The sequence below is a fragment of the Lissotriton helveticus genome, chromosome 3_1, assembly GCF_964261635.1.
Source record: "Lissotriton helveticus chromosome 3_1, aLisHel1.1, whole genome shotgun sequence".
Lineage (NCBI taxonomy): Eukaryota > Metazoa > Chordata > Amphibia > Caudata > Salamandridae > Lissotriton > Lissotriton helveticus.
In genome coordinates this window covers 2,110,279,341-2,110,300,285 of record NC_136061.1, presented here as the reverse complement: position 1 = coordinate 2,110,300,285, position 20,945 = coordinate 2,110,279,341, and the positions used below count along the sequence as shown (strand labels likewise).

The following is a 20,945-nucleotide window of genomic DNA, read 5'->3' as shown; positions in this document are numbered from 1 at the left end:
AGTACAATGGCACCACCTCATGGCAAAAGCTATTGGCTCACGGGAGCTACTGCTGAAAACATTTCTGTATCAAGCCTGGTTATTGGAAAGATTCAAAAGGTAAGGAATCTGCATTCAGAAGGATACAACAGAATAAGCACTTCCTGTATTGTACTTTTGAGAGAAATATCCATAAAGCAGATGTTTGTTTTCCCTTTTCCATATCAAAAATATTAACGTGGTCAGGTGGTTGCAGGATTTATTTCCTATTGGTTCTAAGCGTTGAGATACCAAACCTGTCTTGGTCTCTCTCTGCACATACACTACACTTCTTCCCAGTAGAGGATTGGACAATTACTTTGCAGAACAAATCCAGCAATATAGGGAAGGCCAACAAATCCATATATTTCTGATTGGGTGCACCCTAAACAAACCATCAGAGGGTACATATCAACCATCTTCATTACAGGATAGCCTGGAGATCATGCTGAATGTATAATTCCTTTATTTCTTGCCTGTAATTTTCCAAGGATTTCTTTTAGGCTTCCTTCCTATCTTGGAGCTGTTTACCTCCAGATCCTGCTAGGTATCCTAAGTGCAGGGACATTAGGCATGACAGGTCAGCATATGTTTTCTGGCCTGCACCTGTATGTCTAATATTTGTATGGATACTATGTAAACTTCAGCTCCTTTGCTGCAGAGTATGCTCTCTGTCGCAGCTACACTCCTCTCTCTCATGGCACACTCCCTTCTCTCATCTCCTTTTTGCTTCAGTCCTCTTTCTGTTTTATTCTGCGCCTTGGGTCTCTGTCACTTCTGTAAATTTCCTTGCTCCTATTGATCTCCGAAATCACTACCTTCTCTCATCCACTCTGCACTTCTATTCCCTTACTCATATTGCAACTGATTTCTTATCTAGTTTGCACCTTGGTCTCCCTCTCTCATATGTTAAGTGCCATGCCCTTTCTCTTGAGCCTCTGTTCACTCCGCATTCACCTAGTGTCGGTCCCCTCACTCATTTTTCATGCATCTCACCCAACCCCCATCCCTTGTTGTGTCAAGAACACTATTAAAGAGCCCGTTTTAAGTTCTTCTATTTTTATTCTATGCTGGTTTTCAAACTCTTCTAACATCTTTCAGTTAGAGTGTGAAGTTTTAGACATGTGAAGCATAAATATCTGTCTCTTATCTAGACTGACACATTTTCGTTGTTTATATTTAGGTAGCTGCATGTTAAGAAAGCCACTTACAGTGGAGGCCAAAATGTCAACATTTGCATTGAAATGATGCAGCATTCAACACCATTCTTATTTTGTCTTATTGGGAATTTGGGGTAACCAAACTTATAAGCAGAAGATAAAAATGATCGATCAGTTTCTATAAAAACACCTGTTGTGCCCATAACTTGGAGAGGCTTCACGATGAAACTATTAGGCCAAAGGCCATGCTGGTCTGCTGCAATTTAGCCCCAGTCAGGGGTTGCTCTGGGGCACCGAGAGCAGTGCAGAGAAATGGCATTCAGCTCAGCATTGCTCACAATTTCTGGGCTAGCGCTATGATAGAAAATAGCAATTTCTAGCTAAGTAGGGTTGCTATGTGATCCATCGTAAGAAACTCTATTTATAAACGTTTTATATTCTGCTTCTGCGACATTTTAGCCCAGCGCTTAGAAGTAGTGAATGGGTGAAAGGATGCTAGGAACGTATTATCTATGTTAGGACGATTCATATTGCATTGGCTGACCATGCCATGCATTGCTGCCTTTATTTTCTCTCGATGAGTGGTAACCATTCATATTTTATGCACATGGGTTTTAGAAAATAAACATTTTAAGGTTTTACCCCATGCTTCTTAGTGTTATTCATTAATGAAAATGGGTTCGAATTTTTTATGCATCTAATCATAACCAGAAAACACCACTTGCACAGTATTGTTCAGTGGATGTGTATGGGTTGTAGTCCAACTCGATTTCTAATTCATGTTAGTGCACTGAACAAAGCCCATGCACCAGGAGTGTAGAAATCCGACCTCTGCGGCTCTGGAGGGACCTGTCCCAGACTATGACATTTTGTCTAGCCCTTGGTCCCCTAAACACCTATCTTTTCGTCTACTCACCGATCTCTTGTGTGCCTCACTCTATATCCCCTTGCCTCAGTCCTGCAGGACTCTTGCTACCTCATTCTCAACCCCTCTGTTTCAGCTCCCAAACCCATATACCTTGCCTCAATCCCCATAACTTTTCAGTCTCATTAGGTCATCCCTCTAGGAGCACAGTCTGTAATCTCTACTGTGACTTCACTCCAAACTCAAACAATAGAATTACAGGGAGCTTTCAAACCTGGAATCAGAAAATTATTCCCTCCACCAAGGCAATCGGGTAGCATAAGCCCAATGATCCACCATGATCATTTGGCCACTACTGAGAGGGAAAGAGGGCTTGGAACAAACTTAAACAACAAAATAAAATAAGAGAGGAAAACTGACACAGTAGGCTTACATCTGTGGCCAAAAGAAACATCCAATAAAACACTGATCTTCGCCCATGTTATTGGCTGTCATGTGCTCCCCTGTGGCGAGTACTTCAACAGTTAAGCGTAGCAAATCAAGTTGTCCTGCATGATAGCCAGTGTTACTGCACACACTACTGCTTATATTTCACCTTCCTTGTACTTTGTATCAGGGGTACCTCTGATTGCGTTTTAAAGATCAACACGTGAGGGCGTGGCCAAGATGGCAGACCGTTAAGACGTGTTTTTGAGTCTCACCGCTCCCTGCCACAGGGCTCAACCGCCTAGAATAGCATCACTCGGAGTCAAGCTCAGCAGAGGCACTCCGCTGGCCGTTGGAGACCCCGGGCCGCACAAAGTCAAGGGGATCGGGGGCACTGCCCCAGACCCCGAACAGGCAAGACGTTCTGCGGCCCATGGGTCGCCGGCCTGAGGTGCGTCACTTCCAGAGCTACCCCTTCAGGCAGTGAAGACTCGCACCGTGGGATCGCAGCACGAAGGGCTGCTGACTCATCAGAGGAGCTGCTGGACCAGAGACAGAGCATATACACCGGCCCCTTTGAGGAGCCTGCACAGCAAAGTCTTCCGAGGCCCCAGGTGACGAGTGCACAGGGGAAGCGGTAACTTACTCCTGCCCGAAAACAGCCCGAGACGGACCAGAGCCTGGTGATTGCCCGAAAGAGCCCCACCAAGAAGCACCGAGATAGGGGCGGCATACTGGGAATGGGGACCGGAGGGGGAAGCAGCGAACGAGCCTCAAATAGAGACGTCTTGGCCCTCTCCTCTCCCCCGTTGGAGTCTAAAGTTGGGCACAGCACCCCTCACACAGCCATGTGGTCTGCACTTGAGAGCCCCGGCCACATAGCGGGTGCTGACAGGCCAGCACCCGCTGCGGTTATTGCGAGAAACAGCCGACCCGAACAGGAAAGCTCGAGATCGCTCGGAGCCCCGGAGTTGCCACGGTTGAGACAAGTCAGAACTCGTAGAGGACACTCGGCCGGCAGAGGAGGGAACACGGGGAAGAAACGGTTGGGACATTCCGGGCCCGACTCTCCCTTCTTGGAAGGATGGAATGCCGGAAGTGGCCGGAATCGGGGGACCGCACGAGGGCGACCCTTCAGCCGCGGAGCAGGGGATCAGCCCAAAACATTGTGACCACACCGGCCCACTTGGCGGATCGTCCTGACGGGACAGAAGAACGGGGATAACTTGAACTCCGATTAACTGGCAGTACTGGGCCTGACTTGTTGTGGAGAAAGCCCGAAGGAAGATACGACAGAGACCAAGCGTCTCGGCCCTGCCCCCGTGCCCTTCATGGGTGCATAACAATCAAATCTGGCTGGACAATGCAGACAGCGGGTACCAACATGCCACTCAAAGGCATAAGGTGTTTTCCTCGGACACAGTGAAAGAACGCAGAGGCCAAGCCGAACAACAACTGAACCTATCTATACATCCACCATGTGGCAGTGCTGACCTGCATCGAAAGCCAGAGAACTGGGTCAACGGGTTGGGGCGGACTTTGTTCACCTGCAACTCAAGGCTTGGATCGCCTGCGTGTGTCCAACAGGGGAGGTCTCACAGACAGTATATCATACTTGGGGCCCCACTTGACTTTGGAGCCACCCGACTGACGCCGCACGCTGCTTGCGGGCAACATATGGAGATCCCCAGGCATGATCTTCTTCACGCACGTTATGGCAGGAACACCCCCCTTGGCCAGCAAGAGTGATTTGGGCGGGCAGGACCCCAGCCACACCGGCCTGGACAGAATTGGCCAGGACACTAAGGAACAACTGTCTCCGGAACACTGGGACCTCGAGCCAATAAGTGGATAGAGATGCAGAGACCCGCATCAGGAGGGAGTCGCCTGCGGGCAACCAGAATGAACTAAGAAGGGAGGTGACCCGGCCACCCAAGACAAACGGTCATACCCAAACAACACCCTTCATTGCCCGGCACCTCCTGCCTGACAGTCTCTCACAACTGTGGTCTACCTTCAGATGGCGACCACGAGGGGAAAGAAAGGCTGTAAACATAAGGACATGCTACTTAAACCTTCAGCGGTGGGACCTGAGTGGATCCCTGGCGCTGGGGTCAAGGATGAGTCGATTAATCGTCTGTATCTGGAGTCGCTCTTTGCTCACTGTAAAAAGATCTTCAGTTCTTTAAGAAAGAGGTATCTCAGAAACTGAAGGAAACCAGACAAACTTGGATGGGCTGAGTGAGAGGATCTACACGCTGGAAGATCACGAAGCAAGCAGGGAGGAGGTAATAGAATAAATCCAACAGGAGATACTTCGCCTCCAAGATCAGCATCTGGACCTTCAAACTCACACAGAGGACCTGGAGAAGAGGTCACGCAGGAACAACATCCGCTTACGGGGGTCCCGGGCTGAAGGATCTGATATCACCTCCTTTGTGAAGAACCTCTTGCGATCTCTTCTGGGGCCTGACTCGGAGGTTGACATCAAACTGGATAGAACTCACAGAGTGGGCCCAAAGCGCTCGCCCAGGGCCCTGCTGCCGGATAATCTCACATGTGTGCAAGACTTTCACCTGAAAGAACTCATTCTCCAGCGAGCAAGAGACAAGCACAACTTCCAATACCAAGGCTTTCAACTGGTCCTCTATCAAGCCCTTGCAGCTTATATGTTCCAGAAGCGTAAAGCCTTCCGCCCCATTACCAACCACAGCCACGATCCTGAGATAATCGCCAGGGAAAAACAGACAGTCATCAATTCACTTTCTCGAATGCCCTCGAGACCGGCATCACCCTGATTTGCAGAATGCAGATCTCCAGGGGACTCTGGTTTCTTATACTACTGTGCCTCCTCTCTGTCGGAACCTCAATACCTTAACTTGTGCCTCCACAGAAGCAGAAGGGTCGAAGCTGACTGTAAGATGATTTTTACCCAACTCTAATGCGCACAATGCGCACGCAGTGGGGAGGGGGAAAGGGGAATGGGAAGAAAGAGAGACTGCTACAGGGGTGTCTAAACTTGAGCTCTTCTATTTGGTCTCCTACACCTGTAATTGCAAACACAAATTACTCAAAAAAACTTTTCTACTGAAACTTGAATATAAATTCTACAATGTAGTACTCTATTCCTTCATACCTGTATTACGCTGTTAGCTTGCTTCTCTCTTAGTATTAGTAAATGAGTCTTATTATAATATTTATTCTTCGCCAACTCTAAGCCACTAATTATCCTTCTTTTCTTCTTGCTCTAGATGGAGATGATGTCCTACTGTGCCGGATAGAGATGGTAAGTAGAAATATATATGCATTTACTTAGTCAATAAGTAGAACGCTGCCCTGTTAGTGTTGACTGGTTAAGAGTGGCTAAGATATGAGAGTGTTATGCACATTTTAGAAGCACTGTCTGGTAGAAAGAAGCACCGAGCATTCATTCAAAATTGCCTCAGACTAGAGTTTGCAAAATGTAAAGTGTCTTTTGCCACAAACTTGGAAAACGTACAAGAAATAATATTTTGCTTGCTGTCCTCTGCAAATGAACTCGAAAATTATCTCTCAGAAGTCTTTCATGATAATTTGCTCTCTCCACTGTAAATGGATATGAGATTTCACGCTGTGGACAGATGTAAACTTGCTTTACTGTTAACACTAGTTCCTGTCAGACTGTGTAATCACTAAGACGGAGAACAGCTGAGAGAACCCCCAGACGCAAGGCTCTCTCACTGTTCAGGAAATATCTGGAAACTTCCTCGACGGCGGTTATGGGAACCGAAACAAACCTCCAAGGATATGCTGAATGGCAATGTTCTGGAAATGTGAGCGGGAATGCCTCGCAACTAATTCCTGACGAGATGAGTAGCGGAAAATCAGGAAATGCTGCTTCCTGACTGTTGAAGTGCGAATGCCACAGGTGCACGAGCACGATAACCGTCAGTCAGAAAGAATAGAGCTAAACACTAAAACACTAATCCCAGTGTTCAGTAATTCCACCATCTTGGATTTCTGCTAACACAGATTCAGCAGTTTAAGCTGAAGAATGAAACCTTTGGGCTAACAGCTGACTCCACCTCTTAGGACTTTGTCTAGAACTTGAACCCCACCTTAATCTGGAAACAGGTAAGGAAAGTTTTCCTCTTAAATAGAATTGCTCAGACTTGACATTACCCCCCACCAAGAGTCCTCCTCCCCCTCTTTTTGGCTTCTGTGGATGAGTCTTATGGAGTTCTTTAACCAACCTGGGGGTATGAACTTCAGAACTGGGTTCCCAGGATCTCTCCTCTGGCCAAAATGTTTCCAATCAATTAACCTGCCCCTTCTAACCTTGGAGTCAATAATTCTTTTCACCTCAAACTCTTCTTCTGAGTTCACTAGAACTGGAGCTAGAGGGCTGGTCTCCCTTAAATTAGGGGGATTTCTTTTAACCAGGGACACATGAAAAACTGGATGTATCTTCAATCTTTTGGGAACTGTGACTTTTACACAAACTGGATTTACCATCCTTTCTACCACATAAGGACCACCAAATTTGGGTTGAAACTTCTTGTTTCCCTTTAACCGCATGTTTTGAGTGGAGATGCAAACTTGATCACCAGGCTCAAATACTGGACTTTCCCTTCTACTCTTATCTGCCTGCTCCTTGTGAGAATTATTAGTTCTTACCAAATTCTCTGTTGATGGGCCTTGTGCAACTCCAGCATTACCTCTTCTACAGCTGGTGCCTCACTCTCAATCTTATATATCAACATATTTGGATGTCTGCCAGAATTAAAAAAGAAAGGAGAATAACCAGTGGAAGAGTGAACAGAATTATTATAGGCAAACTCTGCTGTCCAGAGCAAAGCGGGCCAATCTCCATCCTGATTCATAAGATATAGACGTAAGTATTGCTCTAAATCCTGATTCACTCTTTCCGTTTGTCCATCAGTCTCCGGAAACTAGTAGACAAGTAGGAATCCACTCCCAAACTCTTCAAAAATGACATCCAAAAGTGAGACACAAATTGTCCTCCCCGATCAGAAATCACAAACTTTGGAACTGCATGTGATTTTACAATGAGCAGCGTGAACATCGCTGCTAACTGGACTGCATTAGGAAGTGCTGCTAGAGGGATAAAATGGCTCATTTTGGTAAAGTGATCAACCACCACCCAAATCGTGGAATAACCTTGACTAGAAGGCAGGTCAACAATAAAATCCATAGAGACAGTATGCCAAGGATATGGAGATACAGGTAGGGGCATAAGAAGTCCCTGAGGTGCCTGTCTACTGACCTTCACACACTGTTCACAAGACGCCACATACTGCCTCACCTGAGATTCCATGCCTGGCAACCAAAATGATTGCTTCAAAAGTTCTAAGGTCTTCTGAACTCCCTTTTGACCAGCTAATGGATTGTCATGAAACAATTGGATGACTTCATTCTGTAAGTTGATGTCTGGTACATACAGCTTCCCTTGAAAGTAAGGCTTCCCTTCCTTGATTTCTCTCTAAGGTCCTTCCAAAACCCATCTCTGGATATCTGCTTGTGGAGTGCTAGATCTTATCTTGTCCTCAAGCAAAATACAAAATACAAAATATTTCCTACAATCTTCTCTGAAATTATACGACATTCTTTTGGAATTTTTTCCTCTTCTCCAGTATTCAAACAGGATAGAGCATCAGCCTTTCCATTGACTGAACCGGGCTTATTGGTCAGAACAAAGTCATAGTCTGCAAAAAAGAGAGACCATTGGAATTGTCATGGGGTAAGAGTTCTCGCCGATTTCAAGAATTGTACATTTTGATGATCTGTAAATATGGTAATTTCATGTCTTGCTCCCAGCAAGTAATGCCTCCAATCTTGGTACGCATCCTTTACTGCTAAAGATTCTTTGTCAGCAATGGAGTAGTTGATTTCCGCAGCTATTAACTTACGAGACCGAAACGCCAGAGGGTGTAGCTCCCCTGTATCTTTATGCCTCTGTGAAAGGATTCCACCGATGGCTAGGTTGGAAGCATCTGCTTTAATATAAAAAGGTTCCTCACTCAGGATTTGGGTGAGCCAGAATTGGGGTGGTGATAAAGTTTCCTGGACATGTTCTTCCAAATTGGCGGAGAAGATAAAGATGTCATAAATGTGAATGACAGCAAAACGATCCAAAAACTCGTGTAGAATATCATTAACAAAGTTTTGAAAAGCAGCAGGGGCATTACACAAGCCAAATGGCATGACTTGTTATTCGAACAGACCAAATCGGGTTTAAACGCTGTCTTCCACTCATGACCCTCAGCCATGCGAACCAGATGGTAGGCCCCCCTTATATCCAATTTTGTGTAGACATGGGCATCTTTGACTTGGTACAAAAGGTCAGAAATCAAAGGTAAAGGTTAACGATTCTTTTTAGTGACTTGGTTCAGGGCTCATTATTCAATGCAAGTTCTCAATTTTCCATCCTGCAATAAAGAACAACGGAGAGGAGACTGGAGACTGCGACGGTCAAATGAAACCGTTGGCCAAATATCGATCCAAGTAATCTTTTAAATGCTTCTTTTCAATTTAAGATAGGGCATAAATACGACTGCAATGCAAAGACGCCCCTGGTTCAATTTCTATCTCGCAATCATATTCTCAGTGCAGGGGTAGTTTCTCAGCCTCTTTCTCACCAAAAACTGACATCAGATCTTGATACTTCTCAGGGATGCTCTGTTTATCAACTGCACAAATCATTCATGCCTGATTGGCCAAGAGGAGAGATGGAGATGACTGTGAATCAGCATTTCTGGAGTTGAAACAATGTTTCTGACAATACTCTGAATTCAATTCGACAGTTCCTTTTGCCCAATCAATCTTTGGGTTCCGTCAACCATGGTAAACCCAAAATCAATTGAAATTGAGGAGCATCGATGAAGATGAATCTTAATATGCTCTGATGCCTACCAGGTCCAATCAGAGTGACCTCTTCAGTGTCATGGATGATTGGGCCGGAGGATAATAATGATTGGTACATCCACTATACAAACTGGCTCCGGCTTTTCTTTCTTGACAAAATTGATTCATATGGTGTTTGCAATTTAATGTCACAAAAAAATTCCGGTGGCCTCAGAATCCACGACAGCTGATACTTCGTCCACCACCACATCTCGAAATATTATCAGACTGGAAATTATTAAATAAGGGGCAGCTGACTGCTACGTATTCACTAAAAACTGAGCATTTGGAGTTGTCTCTTCTGCAGCACCCACCAGGGCAACTTTGTCTACTGGTGGAGCCTGTCTTTTACCCATGTGTTATTCTTGGGCTTCTTGGGACATTCTTTTACAAAATGACCTGCACTTCCACAATACATACAAAGTTTGCCACTTCTTCTCTTTTATCTTTCTTCTTTCACTAACCACCCTCCAAGATCCTTACCTCTTCATTGGGCTAAGTCCCATATTCCGTACCTAGGCTCCAAATCGACACCACGATTTCTGAAACTACAGGCCGCAACTACTGCACCATGAGCCGTCAGGGACGATCCGACCTCAGTCGCTGGCGGAAACACTCCCTCTCCTGGCTTGGGAGGATAGCGGCAGTGAAAATGTAAATTCTTCCCCGGATTCTGTATTTATTCCAAGTTCTCCCAACTGATCCACCATCGTGCTCACTTTGCACTCTCCAGGACGACGTGAACAGATTTGTTTGGGCATACAGGTGCCCTCCACTCCGCAGAGGGAGGCTTAGGAGTCCCAGACCTTGTCCGGCATTTTCAGGCCACCCAGCTGTGAGTCCTGGTGGAATGGTCGAGGGTCGGAAAAGCATTGGCTCTTTATGGGAAGGGCCCTTGCCAGGCAACCCCTATGGAGGATTCCCTTCCTCCCTAAAACCGCGTGACCCTCCAACTTATACATCTATCTCATCACAAAGCCAGTCCTAATGATACGGGACAAAGTAGCGACCAGAAGGAACCACACTTCCTTCCCCCTCGACTTCCATGGTGGGGAACCCCAGATTTACTCCGGGCTTCTCTGACACATGTTCGACATGGAGGGCCCCACTCCGTTTGATTCCCTCCGCTCTGAGAATGGACTCCGTGAGAGTGAGATACGGCACTATACGAAGATTGGGTGATGCAACCCTCCATCCGTCCCGGGGCACAGCGTTGCCTTACGAGCGTTGGTTGCTCTCATCTACAGCAAAAGCACTTCATCACACATTTATACAAACTCCGAAGCCCTGGTTGCGCTTCTACTAAATACTCTGGCCAGAAGCGGAGGGAATTGGAAATTGGCCGTGAATTGTCTCAGAAGGAATGGGATGACATACACTATCAAGCTAGACACATGGCCCGTAACATCACAGGCATTGAAACAGCAAAAGAGATAATAACTTACTGGTACCTAACCCCCTCCAGACTACATAGGCTTACACCCTCTAGATCACCTGAATGTTGGCGCCAATGTGGAACCCCTGGAACGCTATTGCACATTCTATGGGAATGCCCGAAATTAGCGGACTACTGGGCGCAAGTACTTAAGGACATAGATATACATAGATATGCACTCAACTTCCCATTAAAGTCTTGTAGAGGCAGACCGATAGGGTTAGCGCTATTGGCAGCACTTCAGAACATCCTAGCATATTGGGGTTCGGGGGATATACCTACCCACCAAGCTTGGCTACACAGACTTTGGTATATAATGAGGATGGAGCAAATCACCCTCATACTAATGAACCAAGGCTTTGCATTCCCCAAGCTCTGAAAACCCTTAAACTTCTTGACAACAGATTTTCGCGAGTTCACATGCCTTAAATATTATTTTGAATCGTTTTGGCCACCACAAGCGTGGAAGGGTATGCTCAGACATGAGTCCCTTGCTCACTGCACCATCAGGATTCAAGCAAGCCGGGCCGAAGACGGCTGTAATGCCAGAAACTGGTGCCCGGAAGCTTGTTTCCTTTCCAGTAAAGAATTGGCTTGGTAGTTTGGTCTGCCCTGTTCCCATGATGCACTGGGCCAGGGACAGACTAATTTGCATATAGCCAGGTTCTGAACTGGGATGGTGCAGTGAGCTAAAAAACGGTGATGGATCAAGCCCTGATCTGTTGACTGGGTAGGAGTGTTCTGATTAACTCAGATACTCTGTCCATCACCACCCCCTTTTTGAATCGTTTTGGCCACCACAAGCGTGGAAGGGTATGCTCAGACATGAGTCCCTTGCTCACTGCACCATCAGGATTCAAGCAAGCCGGGCCGAAGACGGCTGTAATGCCAGAAACCGGTCCCCGGAAGCTTGTTTCCTTTCCAGTAAAGAATTGGCTTGGTAGTTTGGTCTGCCCTGTTCCCATGATGCACTGGGCCAGGGACAGACTAATTTGCATATAGCCAGGTTCTGAACTGGGATGGTGCAGTGAGCTAAAAAACGTGATGGATCAAGCCCTGATCTGTTGACTGGGTAGGAGTGTTCTGATTAACTCAGATACTCTGTCCATCACCACCCCCTTTTTGAATCGTTTTGGCCACCACAAGCGTGGAAGGGTATGCTCAGACATGAGTCACTTGCTCACTGCACCATCAGGATTCAAGCAAGCCGGGCCGAAGATGGCTGTAATGCCAGAAACTGGTCCCCGGAAGCTTGTTTCCTTTCCAGTAAAGAATTGGCTTGGTAGTTTGGTCTGCCCTGTTCCCATGATGCACAGGGCCAGGGACAGACTAATTTGCATATAGCCAGGTTCTGAACTGGGATGGTGCAGTGAGCTAAAAAACGGTGATGGATCAAGCCCTGATCTGTTGACTGGGTAGGAGTGTTCTGATTAACTCAGATACTCTGTCCATCACCACCCCCTTTTTGAATCGTTTTGGCCACCACAAGCGTGGAAGGGTATGCTCAGACATGAGTCCCTTGCTCACTGCACCATCAGGATTCAAGCAAGCCGGGCCGAAGACGGCTGTAATGCCAGAAACCGGTCCCCGGAAGCTTGTTTCCTTTCCAGTAAAGAATTGGCTTGGTAGTTTGGTCTGCCCTGTTCCCATGATGCACTGGGCCAGGGACAGACTAATTTGCATATAGCCAGGGTCTGAACTGGGATGGTGCCGTGAGCTAAAAAACGGTGATGGATCAAGCCCTGATCTGTTGACTGGGTAGGAGTGTTCTGGTTAACTCAGATACTCTGTCCATCACCACCCCCTTTTTGAATCGTTTTGGCCACCACAAGCGTGGAAGGGTATGCTCAGACATGAGTCCCTTGCTCACTGCACCATCAGGATTCAAGCAAGCCGGGCCGAAGACGGCTGTAATGCCAGAAACCGGTCCCCGGAAGCTTGTTTCCTTTCCAGTAAAGAATAGGCTTGGTAGTTTGGTCTGCCCTGTTCCCATGATGCACTGGGCCAGGGACAGACTAATTTGCATATAGCCAGGTTCTGAACTGGGATGGTGCAGTGAGCTAAAAAACGGTGATGGATCAAGCCCTGATCTGTTGACTGGGTAGGAGTGTTCTGATTAACTCAGATACTCTGTCCATCACCACCCCCTTTTTGAATCTAAATATTTATGCCTTCTACGTCTATCGGAACTCAACACAGCAACCACGTAAGACACAATACTGAGACGACACATGAGAAACAGGTACACCTATGCTAGTTAATTTTGAACTGGTGCACGGGTCCGTGTTGGGTAGGTTGGGGGGAGTTCGGGGGATATCACGTAATTGTATTATTGCAACCTGCATTTACAGGTCACAAAGCGAACATTGTATGTTATAATTAAAAGTACAATAAAGAAATTTAAACCATAAAGACATACACATAAACGAGCACTTCTCGTTTGTTCTTCAAAGCGCAATTATCATGAATACATTTCAGTCTGTTAGAAAGCTGACTTGTTTCTAGCGGCTGCCCCATTTGGTAAGCAACACACCTGGCAAGGGCACTCATTCCATAAGATTGACTTTTTTGTTGTGATAGTAGAATTACAATACTGCCACAGTCTGTTCCACCTGTTCCATTCATCAGTTCCCCTTTCCTTAGCAGAGGTACAGTAGTTTAGCAGCCCCTCGCACAACTTTCGTTCACGGCATTACCTTTTTCTGTGGAAGCGGGGGTTCAGCACTGAATCAGGTTCTCCCAACTTCTCTCTCTTCTCTTCCACTAACTAAATCCCATTTCCAAGTAATCAAGGAGGTACAGTGGTGCGCTAGGTCCTGTCACCTTTCCTCTCACCTCACTACAAATTACCAAGATTGGGAAAATAGTTATAGCTAGGAGAAGCAGGAGGTAGTGATGGCTGCTCTTAACCCCTTGCGAAGACCCCCCCATAAGCCTAATCCTGAGGAAGGACATGGAAGGGACTCTCAAGACCTTCTTTACCATGCTTCTAGGTAGTGCTGTAAACTTTGTGGACAATATAGGCTGAAAAATGGTCAAACTAGAGAGGTATTGTGGTTCCATATTCCCCAATTCTATATTTCTGAAAGAGGGCTGTGACAATAAGGCAAATGAGAAACTATCCGAGAAGACAGGTAACAACATGGGCAGTTACTGGAGGAAAGAGAAAAGGAACATGGATAACAAACAGAACACTCTGATGAGCGCGGAGGAAAACAAAATGAATGTCAAAAGGAATGTCTAAACGTACCTGTCTTGGATGAAATACTGCATATTCAGGTCATTGATCAAAAATGGGTTACGTAACTTGGAATAAGCAACAGCTTTGTCAAGTGGAAATCCTGTTTTAAAAAAAAAACAGACAGCAAAAAATGAGCAACAATATATTATCCTCTCTTGTGTGTACATTTCAAAGAAGGCACTTGGTACCAATATTGATACCAGTTTGACTCATGCTATCAACCTTCTTTTTCCCCCTTTAAAAACCTTCATATTACAGTCATCAAATTTTGCTTCCAAAACCTTTTATCGATCATCACTCATAAAAGCCTTCTTAACAGTTGTTTTCTAGAGTCCTTAGATCTTTCAGGAACTAGTAAAGCTTTGTTTTGCTGGAGGAAACCCACTCCCGTTCTGATGTACATTTTGATGCCCCACACTTCATATGCCTCATATTCAGATTTACTTTGCTTTGCTTTGCTAATGAAATGCTGTTCCAAGAACTAACACACCGTCGCTCCACAATTCTTCTTTTTACTAGTACTCTTTTATAAACCATGAGCTCACATTCTTCCTCTTGATCCATCTAATTGTTCAGCATACACTGCCTTCAATTTGCGCATTACTGCAGCTGCCTTTGACATTCTGTTTATTCTTTAATCGTTTAGGTGCAAGTTCTGCAACCTGCATCAGCCACTTCAAACTCTAGAAACAAATTGTCTTCTTTTTGAGTGGACGTCAATTTTTGTCGCCTCTTCTTAATCTCTGACTGATATTCTGTTTACTCACATCTTTTCACTTACCTCATTTGTCTCCTCTGGAGATTAATATTTATCTCTTGCAAAATCCTTTCATTTTAACGTTCTATAAAAACTCTTCAATTCACCAACCCCTTTCTGCCAATTTTCAGCGTACAGAATTCGTCCTTTGTGTCTTTCTACTTATATAGCACTTTGGTCACCATCAATATTTCTTCTTTTCTTGATTCTAACTCATATACTAAAGAAACTGTCTCACAATTGAATTACCTTATATTATTCCAGCACTCCAAACACTCTTTAAAACTAGGTATCACAACCTATCAGCTGCTTTTGACACAGTGTGTCACAGACTTTTTCTGAGTTACTGTTTCGTTACTCCCAACTATTCTTCTCAAGAGAGGAAAGATGTCCTGTGCCTTCCAGTTGAATTTGTTTTACCAAAACCAGGCAACAAATACATCTTACAGCTTTACAGGAGCAAACCCTGATCTGTGTGTGGCCAGAAGTTTAAGCAGCTACCAAGACCACCACACGGTCCGGTGAGCAAGTGGTCACAGGGCCAACTTATTCAGCCCCCAATGCAAGTGACGACCTTGGAAAAACGGTCATGAAGAAAGACGGAGCGAGTTGAAGAGTACTGGCCGCAGTAAGCAAAACATCTAGCCTGGACTACTGCCAGTAGGCAGAACCCCTTTGCTAGGAATCCCAATTCTCTAATCTAGTTCAGTCATCAAACACTGGATTTAATTGAAATCCATGCAGCTACAGCAAGCATATGTGATACAAAGCAACATGTTTGCAACACAACAGCTGAAAAGATGACAGGCATTCCCGAATGAGGAGAATAATGGAAGCAGTGCAGCAGATCTTTTTGGGAGTCTTTATCGCATGCATAATTTTCCCTGTTCACTGTGCCTGAAAAGGTTTTTCAATGTCAGCGTTTTTCCCCAGCAGCGAGACCACTCTAGACTTACACATTTAGATCTATTTCCCAAAAATCCAATTTTCCTCCAAATATCAGTCACACAGGACCGAAGAAAAGTTAAATACCTGCTAATGACTCATAAAAGTCATCATATCAAGATTTATTGTTTCCAAACTAAATTGTAGTAGTCAGTGACCAGTGATCAGGTACATTCCTTTGAGTGCGATAAAATAATTTCTACTCTGCTCAGATAACATATTCAGAGCAACAGGTAATATCTCAGATGAGGTCTCACATTGGCGTCCTAAGTACGGTACATAACTAATTATCTGGCACTACACTCATCAATCTACATACTGTGGAGATCATGGAAGAAGACCAAACCAAAAATAGAAAAATATTAAGCCAAAAAAGAGCCATTACAAACCTCAATAAAATAGAAAACTGGTCTATCTGCAAGAATCAACATGGACCTTATAATGAAAGGCTTCTCCACCACGAGGAAACTGATGCAGTCTACTAAGTCTACCATTAAATCACCACTAATCCTTTATGGGCTTGCTGAATAGAGTGGGCCAACAAGCGTTCTATAAATACAAACCTTTTTCCTCCTCTATCCTTCTGCTATCATTCCAAATCCAAATAACTGACTAACCTACCCAACACTTAATATGTACTGGCATGTTTCACTATACTAATTCAACACTAATCCTCTATGGGTCCCGGATTAGCATGGTATTCGCCGAAAAAGCGCTTCAACACCTCGTCAGGGGTAGTAAGCGCTATATAAATGCAATTACAATACAATACAATATATCTACTCCAAACAAAATATCTTCTTGAACACAAAAAAAATATCAAAATCGCTGAAAAAAGGAAACTGGGTGCTTTGGGAAATATCTTCCCTGGATTCGGAAAATAATAACATGAGTGGCAATGACCTGTTTTTGGTCTTTAAGAAGACACTGAGAAACGTGCCGCCATCAGTGAGAAGTTTGCGAATAAATGGATTGCATCTTTGCTCAATATTTCTTTTGATAAAAACTTTGAGGTTGAAAGGGTGCACAGAGTACCAACTAAAGTTCCAAAAGACATAAAACATACAAAAGCTCTCATTATTAGACTACAGTGATATCAATACTCAGTCATGATTCTACAATCGTCAATTAAGATTCCTAATCTTAAACAGCGAGGCCAATGTAAACAAAAAGGTGGAGCAGACTGTTGCTTGTAAGGAAAGTAATGAAAAGAAACCATGTCTGATATGAGGGTCTGTTGTGTCTGAAGCTTCTCTACCAAGTCAAACTCCTATTCTTTGGTACAACCATTGAGGTTGAGACATTTCTATGCCTCAAGGAGCAAGCTGAAATGGACACATGAGCATTCAAATCTGGGTAACCAAACCATTAGAGATTGATTAAAAACAATATTATTTGAACATCTGTCACACTTCAATCCTTATCATTGTTCACCACCTAACTATAGTAAGTTTCATCACTAATCATGTATGAATTCACATGATTTAACTTCGTAACACTATTAAACATTTTAATACTGGGTGCAAAACTATTCAAGGTCTAGAAACATCTGGATCCATATGACATCACTTATATGTTCTATAACATTTATGACATCACTAATGGCATCTCAAATGATATCAAGTTCACAATAACTCATGAAAATATCAGCCAACATTACTGCCATCACCGACACAACTCCTTTAGACGTATAAAGCATTCATTATTTGCAACACTGAGGGTATAACATTCACTTTCAAGCTAGCATAGTTCATGACAGCATAGTTTACATTAACAATCAACCACAGATATATAGGAAAGCCTTATTGAGTACGGTGTTCAATCTGTATACAACTGCTCAGAGAAAGACAAGTTCTTAAAAATAGCGAACGTCAGTTGCAAAACAAATGACCTACTAAGAACAGCTTTTATCCGTATCCAACACCTAAAACTCACCAAACCGACATTGAGAAATGGATTAATAGAGAACTGTGTACTGTAAACAGTGCTTACTCTATGGAGAGAGTTCACTTTATACCATACTGTTTGCAAACAGTGAAACGTTCATAAGAAACAAACAACCGAGAATTAAAATACTAAGAACAGTGTGCACTATATGTAACAGTTGCTGAAAATAATCAAGATCTGAAGGTGCTAAACATCCTACTACCCGCACCCTTTATACTGTCGTGAATAATTTACAGATAGCACATCTTCTCATGTTAAATAAGCACATGTATATAGGTTAGTACCTGGTACAGACAGGCTTCTAAGTTATGTAGAAATTGTCATGTAGATACAATTCTGTCCAGCAACGCAAGGCTGCTTCCAAAAGTTAGTATCTACTAAGCAGAATCTAACTCATGTTGAAAACATTTTCTGTAGTACCAAAAAACTTGTGTGGAACATAATGAACACATGTTGTCAACTGTCACCTGCACACAGAGTTACTCTTGAATACAATGATTTATAAAATGTACAATACTTCTACACACCTATGATGCGTTAGGAGCAGATGTGTTTTGTAAACACACCCATTAGCTGGACGAATGCAGTATAAAAGTAGGTAGACAAATAATAAGGTACTTACCCACCAATATGAAAAAAATAAAACAAACTAGCACACTCATTTGATGTCAACAGTGATTTTATCAGGGATGTCATCAATTATGTCATTTGCGATGTCATCAGGGATGTCATAGAACATGTCATTATTGATGTCATATGTGAGGTTATAAGCAGTGCAAGTTATAAGCAGTGCTGCTAACTATAACTGGTGAATTTCTAAGCTTTTTTTTTAGTTCAAAACGTTAATGTTGTCATTAACATATTCACCTAACTACAACGTTACTTTAACGTTTGTTTTTTCAGTGAATTTCTTTTGATCAGACCTAATTATAAAGTTGCTTTAACCTTCTTTTATTCATGAATTTCTAGTTTCTTTTTTTTTTTTACGTAAAATAATTCCAAGTTATTACTGGGTAGTTATAGGTAGGATTGTGTTTCCATAGGAAATGCGCTTTTTGTGCTGTTAATCACCCAGGCGCCGTTTGAAGAATCTCCAAGAAATATTCCAAAAAAGTGCTCTTTTTCCCCCAATTTGCACATGAAAAGTTTCTGGGTGATCCGTCAAGCAGTGGGGGGGAATGGGGGAGAGGGTGTACCAAAAGGCATTTTATCCATTTTCTCATAGGAACTTTAGACACAACTAAAGCCTGAACCGCTAAACCGATTTACACAAAATTAGGCAGGGTGATTTTTGAGTTTTTCTGTAAATCGATTTAGTAGTTTTTGAGCAATTAATGCTCAAAAACTTAGTATAATTTGGGATAAATTGGCTCTGCGGATCCTGGTAGATTACAGATCTCAAACTGAGATTAGACTGGCTGCGATCACCTCAGTCAGGAAATGGTGGCATCTGTCTTAAGACTCTGGATAAGGTCCGGAAAGAAAAGAAACAAGGGGGCAGTATAGGAATACCTTGACCCCATAGGACTGGGGCCAAAAACGTTTCTATTTAAAACTCTGCTGCAAATTCGCAGAGAATACAGAAATCAGTGGCAATTTTCTTTAATTTTTTTAAAAGCAAGTGTGGGCTTGTTTATTTTAAAGCCCCCTATGTGGGCCCGGTCCACAAGCCAATTGCGGCCTCAGGGACACCATTTGCTGAGGCCCGTCGCTAGTTTCTGGGGGAGGGAGGCACATGGCTCACCTCCCTGCACCGTTTTCACCCCCGGAACCCAGCAATATATGTATAGGGTGAGGGGGGCCGGTTGCCTCCCGCGGACTAATTTCAGCCCTGGAGATCCCATTCCCCGGGGCCCAGACGCATCTGTAAAGGGGAGGGCGTCTGCGCAGTCCCCCTGCCTACGTCATTAATGGCTTAAGGTATCCAGGGCCAGCTCAGGCTGTCGAGGGGAGGCCATCCCTTGGACATAGCGGTTTCCCTGTAAGCACTGGCACAGGCAGGGAAACCTGCGTTTGCTCTTGCTTAGCGGGAGCAATTTCAAATCTCCTACCCAGTGGGAGCAAACATTAGGACCGCGCCACCAGGAAGTAAGCGGACTTCAGATCCGTTTCCCTGCCCTCAGTGATGCGGGCAGGGAAAAATATCTAAATACTGCTCCTGCCCGCAGGTAGCTCCCTGTGGGTAGGAGCAGGCCTCCCTCCCCATGAATATGGTGCCGGGTCCCGGGGGATGGGGTCCTCTTGTCCACAATCGGTCTAGGGAGGGGGGCCATGTGCTCCTCTGCCCCAAAAAATGTGCTGGGCCCCAAGGGATGGGCTCCGGGGGCTAAAAGCAGCCCAGGGAGGGTGTTGCAACTTGCCTCCTTCCTCCCAAAAAATGCACTGGGCTCTGGGGGGTGGCGACCCCGGGCTGAAATTGGCCCAGGGAGAGGGACCGCCTGCCCCCCTCCCCTTAATTTTTATTAGTGGCCCTAGGAGAGGGGATTAACAGGGACTATCCAGGGTCAGGGAGGGAGGTTGTGCGGCCGCAAACCCCCTTTTTTTCCCAAACAGCCCTGGTGTATGGGGTCCCCAAGGCCTTACAAAGCTCAGGTAGGGGGGCACATGACCTCCACTCCCCTTTAATTTTAATAGTGGCTCTGGGGGATGGAGTCCTCAGGGCCTTAGGAGGCTCGGGAGAGGGCCATGTGGCACCCTCCCTCATTTAAAATATATATGGCCCTGGAGGTTCAGGGAGGAGGGCCACGCAGCCTCCTCCACTTTTAAAAATAAAAAGGCCCAGGGGTTCCCAAGGCCAGGCCTTGTGGCCAATCCCCTACAGTTGGGTGCGTAGTGGGGTTGTCTGCCTTTGGGGCGGAATGACCGCAGGCCAGGCCCTGTGGCCAACCCCCCGCCATGCACGACCGAATGCCCTTGAGAGCATGGGGATGTATGATAGTACATCGCACACCGTTTCAACGTGTGCTTTTACCACACGCTTTCCAGGACGCAAAGACTGTTACATCGCAAGTTTTCCCAACGCAAAAAATTGCACGCCATTACAACGCATATTTTTTCCTCTATGATGCTCTTAAACTCCCTGTAATGCGGCTACTGCGAAACCAGGTCTTTGTGTGTGGCGGGCGGCTCGTCTTCTACACCTGTTAAAGTGCCAAGTGCTGAGTTACCTTACAACATTTGGCCAAACTTTTTGTTATAAATAAGCATACAAATTGTAAATCTGGCTTGCACGCTTGCGTTGTTCGAAT

General features: G+C 44.8%; 1 protein-coding gene across 21 annotated transcripts in view; it reads right to left on the bottom strand.

Annotated features, from left to right (window-relative positions):
* PPIP5K1 (diphosphoinositol pentakisphosphate kinase 1) overlaps nucleotides 1-20,945 on the bottom strand; it is a 1,366,868-nt gene that overhangs the window by 1,135,588 nt on the left and 210,335 nt on the right. For all 21 annotated transcript variants that reach the window (XM_078683299.1, XM_078683308.1, XM_078683288.1 and 18 more), the window contains one exon: nucleotides 14,058-14,148. In XM_078683299.1, coding sequence (XP_078539425.1) covers nucleotides 14,058-14,148 — 91 coding nt within the window. The remainder of the gene's footprint in view (nucleotides 1-14,057; nucleotides 14,149-20,945) is intronic.